Raw genomic sequence first — 9,394 nt, 5'->3', positions numbered from 1 at the left:
TTCTAGGCAGAGGAGTCACAGTGCTTGAGGTTGTATGCCCTGTTGAAATTACAGCACCTGCAGCATGTGTACTTGAGCTTCCTATCACATCCCAGCCTAGAGCAGAAAGCATACAGGATAGTGGAAGGCCAGCCCTTTGGACCTGGTAAGTATACAAGCCCTGCTTTAAAAGACTCCTGTACCCTTGGGTTTAATTTTTTTTTTTTTTCTTCCTGGAGCTGGCCTATGTCAAACAAGGACTCTGACCAGACTGGGAACACAGAGTTGAATGCCAGATCAAGGGAGAGGCTAACACATACGCAGCCAGGTTCATGATGCTATGCTGCCCATTTTGTTTCCTTCCAGGTAAAGCACAAGCAGGAGCAGCTGTGCTCCCAGAGGGAGCAACCTAGGAAATGGAGACGCTGGATACTAATGCCTCAAGGGACCAGCAAGTCTGCAAGTTCTCGGAGGACTACAAGCAAATCTACCTGTCCCTGACCTACAGTATCATCCTCATACTAGGGCTACCCCTGAATAGCACGGTCTTGTGGCTCTCCTGGCGCCAAACCAAGCCTTGGAGCTGTGCCACCATCTACCTGGTGAACCTGATGGTAGCTGACCTGCTTTATGTGCTGACGCTGCCCTTCCTCATCATCACCTACTCCCTGGGTGACAGGTGGCCCTTTGGGGAGCTGCTGTGCAGGCTGGTGCGCTTCCTGTTCTACACCAACCTTTACGGCAGCATCCTGCTATTGACCTGCATCTCCGTGCACCGCTTCCTGGGCGTGTGCCACCCGCTGCGCTCACTGCCCTACAGAAGCCGCAGGCACGTCCTCCTGGGCACAGCCACCACCTGGGCCTTAGTGGTCCTCCAGCTATTGCCCACCCTCTTCTTCTCCCACACGGACTACATCGATGGCCAGATGGTCTGCTATGACATGACCGGCCCAGAGAATTTTGATCAGTTCTTTGCCTATGGCATGGTTCTGACACTGTCTGGCTTTGCCTTTCCTTCCTTGGTCATCTTGGTGTGCTACTCGCTGATGGTGAGGAGCCTGATCAAGCCAGAAGAGACCCTCAGGAGGACAGGCAATGCAGCCCGGGCCAAGTCCATCCGGACCATCTTGCTGGTGTGCAGCCTCTTCACCCTCTGCTTTGTCCCCTTCCACATCACACGTTCCTTCTACCTCACACTCCGCTTTCTATCTTCACAGGACTGCCAGCTCTTAATGGTGGCCAGCGTGGCCTATAAGATATGGAGGCCTTTGGTGAGCATGAGCAGCTGCCTTAACCCAGTCCTGTACTTTCTATCGGTTGGGAATAACAGAGTCAGGCTCTTCCAGGAACTCAGGCATAATAAGGTGGGTGAGCAACCAGCTGGAGCCAAGGGAGAGAGACCCAGGGGTGGCCAGATCTGGGTACTGACAAGATGAAGTTTGGGGAAAATGAGCTCCAAGATGTTGATAATGACTTGTTTGAACACAGTCATGTGCTATCAGGAGAGGGGCTCAAGATCTCTGAGCGGTATCCTGTTACAAAGGATTTTATACTGATGTTAAGAGATTTTAAAGGAAGAGTATGGAGACAGCCACCAACACAAAGGAAAACTTTCTCATTTTAATCAGAGCTGGAATTTATCTCTTATCACTCAGGCCTAAGCTTGAACATCACCTCCTCAGAAGCTCCTACCCACCCTGGTTAATACCGACCTCTTTTCCCATAACCCAGTCACTATTTCCCTATCTATTGTCTTTTTAGCACTTATTAGTGCCTGATCTTGTTAACTGGTTTACTCATGTACAGTCTGTTTCTTCCCCCTAGAATTAGGTTCCAACAGGACAGGGACCTATCATCTGTCTGACTGCTGTACCCCTAAGGCACCTCCGCAGCAGGGCCCAGCACACAGTGAGTGTATAATCGACAGGAGTGGAATGAATAAGTAATGAGTGGATGCATGGATAAGTGAACAAAGCCCTTACCATGGAAAAGCACTTTACATGCAATAATTCATTTGTTCCTCACAACAGCCCTTGGAGGTGCGAACTGCTGTTAGCCCCATTTACAGATAAGCAAAGAGCCTTAAGTAACTTGCCCAAGGTCACCCAGATGGAGAATGGTTAGATCCTCATGCTGGATGGAAGCTTTGAACCCCCAGGCACCGGCCTCTGAAGCACACGCTGCTAAGACGGACACATATGGCCCAATCCAAACACTGGTCAAGAGCCAGCCAAGGCACCTCGGCAGCACCAGCTCCTCGTTCATGTCAGCTCAGCTCTCACACAGCTGCTCGCAGGTGCAGACCACTGGGTATACAGTGTGCATTCTTTCACTATACTTCTTAACCAGGGTTCTGACTAAGGTTAGAATAAAGCTCTGCAGGGCAAAGTGGGGAAAAAAAAAAAGGGCAAAGCAAGTGCATGAATGGCGATTCACCTTATTCTTATTTGAATATAATGTCAGTTTATGACAGAAAAGCTTTACCACTGTATTTAATCATAATATGATGTTCATTTCTAAAATATATATATAAGGGGACACCTGGGTGGCTCAGTCGGTTAAGCTGCTAAGCATCTGCCTTTGGCTTGGGTCATGATTCCAGGGTCCTGGGGTCGAGTCCCACATCAGGCTCTCTGCTCAGTGAGGAGCCTGCTTCTCCCTCTGCCTGCCATTCCCCCTGCTTGTGTGTTCTCCATCTCTCTCTCTCAATCTAACAAATAAATAAATAAAATCTGTAAGAAAAAAAAAAAAACCATGATAATCTGAAAAGATAACCTTAAAAACCTCTCCTATTTGAACAATAATGATCTCCAAGGAGTTCTCAGATCTAAACATACATTATTTAATAATTAATTATAATCTCCCTATGAAGAGGTGGATAAGCCTTTTTAATAAAAACCAAAGAATAACCCATCATTACTACCCCACTCTAATTACAGGAAGTGTCTGAGTAAGCCATGTATATGTCTACATTATAAAATTTTATTCTAAAAGTGCAGTTTATTGCATTCAAAAGCACACAATAATTAGAACTAGACAAAGTGTTGCCTAGCAGAATCCTTTAGGATAATTAATTTAATGAATAGGCAAGGATGTTTTCTAATTAGCAGGTCAGCTGTTTCCACATAAGTGCCTCTATAGCAGCTAAAAGAACTTAAAACTGTTTGCTTGTTTGAATATTCTCAGCTCTCTTGCTTATATTATTCATTTTTGTCCCTTCCTTTGCATAGCACACACAGAAGAGTCAGGTATCCAAAAGTCCCAATTGTCACACCTTACAAATTAATACGGTTTTATATTACTGGAAAAATGGTGCAGGAGGCTCCTCAATAAAAACATAAAGCCATCCCGTGTGTCCCCTTAGCACTTACCTCGAATGCACACTAGCCTGCCAACCCTGGAGGTGGGAAGAAAATTAATCTAGAATCCTCAGGTTACATCACCTTTATCTAAAAAGCACATGCTTTAACATCCCTGATCAAAGTTTTCCAGCCTTTAGTCTTTGTTAACTTAGGTGCTTGCAATTATTTCTCTGATCTATATAATGTTAATTTTGCTTCTGCAGAGTCTTCTGACCTACTTAACAGCAAAGTATAAGCATCCATTTTTAACTTAGTTCTGTATAGTTGGGATAAAAAAAGTTTAACTTGGTTGACATCACATCCTGGTTTTCAGGGACAATTATCTCAAGACAAAAATCAAACTAGATTACTCCCTTTGAAAAAAAGACCCAATTGTAAGGGGAGTTGGGAACCCACTCTAAGTCAAGGAGATGTTCCTGACTCCTCTGTGGTCACTGAAAAAAACTCACCCACAGAAGGTACAATAAGACTAGAAGAAACAAAAGTTCTTCCTGGATCTAGTCATCCAATGCCCACCATCCTGGTAAAAGCTGGGATCCTCAAATATGTTATTGCCCTGGGCCTCAAGAATCTTGCAAAATCTGCCTGGCTGTTCGGAAAAAAACTGAAGGTCAGCAAATATTACCATGTTCCAAACAGCATGACTGGGGCAGTAGTAGATACCAATATCTTGGCTGTAGCCACATACGAAAGTGTCAAGCATGGGGCCAGCCCTTAAGAACATTACAGACTACTGGAGAAACAAAACTGAAATGTACAACAGCAATATGAACATCAATTCAACAGTTTCAGCAGCTACAGAAGAAATCATGCCAGCTGTTGATTAACCAAAAATAAACAGTACAAGCACTACATATTAGGGAAGAGCAGGGATAAGAATACTACTACTGACCGAGAGGGCCACAGAGGCATCATGAGCATGCAGAAGGCTGGTGAATTTCAATTAGCACAATTTCCCAAACAGTGTTCGAGAAAAGGAAAAATCTGTGAGAGCCCATGCTGGTGCTTGAAGAGGAGGAGGACGAGATAATGCTGGAAAGGTGGGCTGAATTGTTATTACAAAGGCCACCCCAGAGCCGGCGAAAGAACCACTCAAGGCACAGGGAATCTTTGGGGGCACTTAAGCGGGAGTGGGATATGATCAAAGCTGTGACCCAGAAACTTAACCTGGCAGCCTCCATGTTTTGAATGAATTAGAGAAAAGAAACAAAACTGTCACAGCCAACTTGTGGGAGGTCCTAATTGGCCTTCCTTTCCTTCAAAGCCAGCCTACACACCACCTCCACATTTTCTTTAAAAGAGCATTTTTCTTATATGACATTCTCCCCAGCTCTGTCCATGCCCTCCCTATATCCTCACTTCTACAGAACAAAGCCCAGACTTCTCATGCAGGCATACTACACCTATCATAGTCCAGTCCCAGCTGAACTTTTCAATTCACAGCTCTCCTGCCACACCATGTGGATTTCCACCCCTCACATGTTGACCACTCAATACCTTCCCCCAAACCTTCTCCACATGCTTAAGTACCCTTCCTCCTCCAAATGGCATCGGTCTCACTCTGCACTGCTGATTTTGCCATTGCCTTATCACCATGGAGTTGAGGATGGTCTCCTTTCTCACTCCAGGTCTGTTTTCTCTCGCCCACTAGTCCATTTTCCAATCTATACAACGTGGCATGTTAGCAACATTTTGAACATAGTAGACACTCAGTAAGCAATGGTGATGCTGATAATGAAGAAGGCAGTCCACATTTAGAAGACCACTGCAGTGATCCAAGCATACAGATAATGGGCATGAACAGAACTAAAAAGACTGTAAAACATTAGATAGAATTAAGAGAAATAAAATACTCCTTTAGATGGGTGGTAAGGAGACAGAACAAAAATGACTCTGAGACTCCAAGCCTAAGGAATCAAAGGAATGATAAACTAGCACCTAGCACTCAACAGTCAACGGGGAAAGAAAAAGGAAGAGGGGGAGGAGGGGGGGGAAATCTGTGCACTGCAGGGGAGAGTTCAGATTCAGACAAATTAAATGTGAGCGGCTAGGGAGGCCTCAGAGGGAAATGCAGGATGGAGGTTCAGAGACAGCTTAGACTCAAACTCAGTTTACAGTTAACCACCAAGGGAAATAATAAAAGCTGAAGAGGTAAAGGGTACCACTGATAAAGAAGGAAAGAAAGAACGAAGGACCTAGGAGATACGGGAACCATGAAAGTCTTGACAGGTAACACAGGGATAGGAGGTGGTGCTGGATTCTAGAGTGCTAGAAAATCAAATGAGGGAAGAGTTTCAAGAAAGAGAGTAATTAACCAAAGATGTCACATGAAACAGACTAGTCAGAGAATAAACAGCTGTCTCTCAGAAAACAATTCAAATGCCACCTCTTCCAAGAAGGCTTCCCTGACCCTGCATCAGAACACCCTTTCCCTTCTCCCACCCACTATCCACACCCAAGAAACATCTCCCCTTCTACCAAGTATGAGCAGCAATATTTAAATCCTCTTACTTCCCCTCCTACAGGATCTAGCAGACTTCAACATATGGGTACCCACTAAATCTTTGTAGAATAAATGAACACACAGCAAATGATTCTCCTGTGTATGCTTTTCTGGAATTACTGCCTAAATCCAATTTATGAATGTGTGCCTATAAAATTAAATCATAAGTTGTCTGGGATTTATTTGTTCCAACACTCACCAACTCCAATTCAAAGCAATTCCAGAATACACAATACCTGTAAGCATGCTCACTTTTTAGCCCATATTTTAAAAACAATAAAAAAGAAGGGAAATGTTTCACAAAGTTGTTTGCAATTAAGCATAACTTAACCTAACCTTATAAAGATATGTATTCTCATTATCTTTTACTTTCTTGTAAACCGGCCAAATCTCTTTAGTATTTCAGTTTCTCAACTTTTTGTTGAGATTTTTTTTTTTAATGTATCAAGCAATTTCAAAGGTAATGGCCTTAAGAAGAAATTCATGATGGGGCGCTGGGTGGCTCAGTGGGTTAAAGCCTCTGCCTTCGGCTCAGGTTATGATCCCAGGGTCCTGGGATAGAGCCCCACATCAGGCTCTCTGCTCTGCGGGGAGCCTGCTTCCTCCTCTCTCTCTGCCTGCCTCTCTGCCTACTTGTGAGCTCTGTCAAATAAATAAATAAAATCTTTAAAAAAAAAAAAAAAGAAGAAGAAAAAGAAGAAGAAATTCATGATGAGAAACAGAACTTACGGCCCTGCAGCTAGCTATAGCTGGGAATGTTTAAAGTGGTTAAACCATGAACAAAAAGCAAAAAGAGCCACTTCAAGAAAATTAAAGAATCACATAGTCTGAGAATGTTCCTCTCCGCAAGTAGAGACTCATATTAACAACAAGACCTTTATAAAGCGTTAACCTCACAATCAAACAAAACAAATCAAAAAACAAAAAACAAAAAACAAAAAAAAACAGCCACTAAAGACTCCTCCTTATGTTCTCTCTTACTTTATAGCCTACTTTCTTGCAAGAACAGGCTACACTTCTTTAGTGTAATTTCTACCATGGATTCATACTTCAAATCATTACAAGCTGGCAGCTCTTTAAATGGCTCCACCATCTACTGAAGCTGGAAATCTGGGAGTCGTGCTCAATCCCAGCCTCTCCCTCATCTCCCATAATCACATTGTCAGTTCAACCTTCCAAGCACCACTAGAACTTGTTTTTTCCATCTCCTTGTCACTGCTTTAGTTCAAATTCCCATCACCTCTCGTGGGCATCACTGCTCCAACCTATTAAACATCCTCCTGACTCTAGATCTGTTCCCTCAACCTCTACTTCTTTTCCATACTTCTGCTCCTAGGTCACCTTTCTGAAATGTAAAACCTCTCTTAATGCCCAACAGAAGTATCTTCCAAAAATTCCCATTTTCTTCCAAAACTTTCCATTTGCCTTCAGGATTAAGATCATGCTGAACACAGGGGCACCTGTGTGGCTGCCCACAGGTGTGGGCACCTGTGTGGCTCAGTCAGTTAAGCCTCCAACTCTTGGTTTTGACCCAGGTCATGATCTCAGGGTTCTGGGATCAAGCCCCAGGTCAGGCTCTGCACTCACTGGGAAGTCTACTTCTCTCTCTCCCCCACCCCACCTCTCTCCACACTTGTACACACGCTCTCTCTAAAATAAATAGATAAGTCTTAAAAAAACAAAAACAAAAAACCAGGCTGAACATGGAATGAAAGGGCTTCACCAATCTTCCTCATATCAAAACTTTCAAGCTAAACTCCCCCTGCATCCCCTTCATTCCATTTTCATTACCAGCAGGCTCACTCAGAATTAGCTCCATGATCTCTTGCCCTCCCCACTCTCTCCTCATTCCTTCCCTGCTTAGGTGAATCATCCTACTTACTCTTTATGATACAGTTCGAAGACTATCTCTTCTGGGAATCTTTGATGTATTCTAGGTCTTCTGAACCCCATTAGCCATCGCTCTAAGACAGTACTCCTCACATTGTAACACAATCACAGAACCACTTACCCTTTGTCCATTTCCCCATGCATCCATGCAACTCTTGAGGAAGACAGTCTACATTTTCCACATCTCTCAACAGCCACCTCTAGTAAGGAACTTTAGGTTCAGTGATGCCAGAAACAAATGATGACACAGAAATCTATGCATATCTTATACTATCAAGCAGCATCACATTGTTACAGCATCATGCTCGATTTTTCCCACAACTGGTTTCCTTTGAATTATAAGATGATGTCAAACATACATCCCAATTTCAGAGATGTTTAAGGTGAAATATTATAGTCTATGAGATACAGCATATTAAGTAACATGATCATAAAAACTTCATGTAGTCATCAGACTAGAATAGCATTTTCCAGGTTCAAGTGTAGAAAATAAATCAAACTTAATTCTTAAATGAAGATATCACATATACATTACCTTAAAATACTGTAATATTTTTCCTATGAAATGATCATTGAGTAACTGTTTGCTCTGTATCCCTAATTGTGGTAGTCTGAACACAAATCTCTACCTATTAAAATTCACAGAACTGTAAAATAAAGTTAAAGCCATGGAAAATACTTCTAAACATCCACTAAATATGTCTGTCCTCTTAGGCCCATTCCCCCACTTTCCATCCACCGAGTCTGGACTCCACCTCTAAAGACCCCACCAGAACCGAGAGGACACATTTCTCCTCTGACACTTTCACTCCATCTAATGATCAGCGACCCTAAAATCTGTGATAACCTGTCTCCAGGCCCATCTGCCCACTTCCTCTGTGTTCCAGCCCAGGCTTCCTCTTGCTAATGTAGGGCCTGTTCTCTCCCAGCACAGTTGCTGCTCAAGCCCAGCCATTCTCTTCTCAATCTCCTCCTCACTTGCTCCATCAACTATCCAACTCTTGTGCACTGTACCCTGTGAAATCTGGGCTCTAATGGGGCAGAAGGGGGGAAAAAGAAGAGGGGTTCACCTTGCGTCCTGACACTTGTATTTACCTCTTCCCAGGGCAGGCAGGATCTGCTTTGAAAGGTTAAAAACTAACTGAACATGCTAAGACACAGAACCCTGAAATAGTCAGATTTCCCTCAGAAAACTGAAAAAGCCTCAATATTGGGGGAGGAGGGGAGGAGCTGGATAAACCTCACAAGAAGTTTAAAAGTGTCATCAGCGCACACTTTCATCTGTTCGTGAACAACCCACTGTGTCCTAGAAATTTCTCAGCATGCTCTATTTATTTGCCAGAGTGCCCAAAGGAATCTGAGCAGAATCCTAGGAGAGCCATCTTCTCCAATTCATCAACTAAATGCAAGGAATGGATGGATATTTCTCCAGACAGTGTTTCAGGTCATCATCCACCAATGAATATATATCTAATATGTGGTAATCGACCATATCTGTATGTTTCATAAATTAAGTACATGAGTGCTAGAAGAAACTCTAATGATACTCCATTTTGCTGATCAGGAAATGGAAGCACAGAAAGTTGCAACCTAGTGAAACTTAGGAGACAAGCATAGCAGATGATTTTCTTCAAAGAGACAAAAAAAGACAAACTCTTTT

The 9,394-nt window shown here is 43.3% G+C and overlaps 1 protein-coding gene across 1 annotated transcript; it reads left to right on the top strand.

The window, feature by feature from the left end:
- Positions 1–217: 217 nt before the first annotated feature.
- LOC308353777 (P2Y purinoceptor 2-like) lies at positions 218–1,721 on the top strand. The gene has a single exon (XM_080820803.1). It carries the CDS (start codon positions 396–398, stop codon positions 1,413–1,415), a length of 1,020 nt encoding a protein of 339 aa, XP_080676929.1. The 5' UTR covers positions 218–395; the 3' UTR covers positions 1,416–1,721.
- The last annotated feature ends 7,673 nt before the right edge of the window (positions 1,722–9,394 follow it).

This window comes from Martes martes, assembly GCF_963455335.1.
Source record: "Martes martes genome assembly, chromosome: 1".
Classification (NCBI taxonomy): domain Eukaryota; kingdom Metazoa; phylum Chordata; class Mammalia; order Carnivora; family Mustelidae; genus Martes; species Martes martes.
Note: the sequence above shows the minus strand (reverse complement) of the source record. Positions and strands in the feature narration are given on the sequence as shown.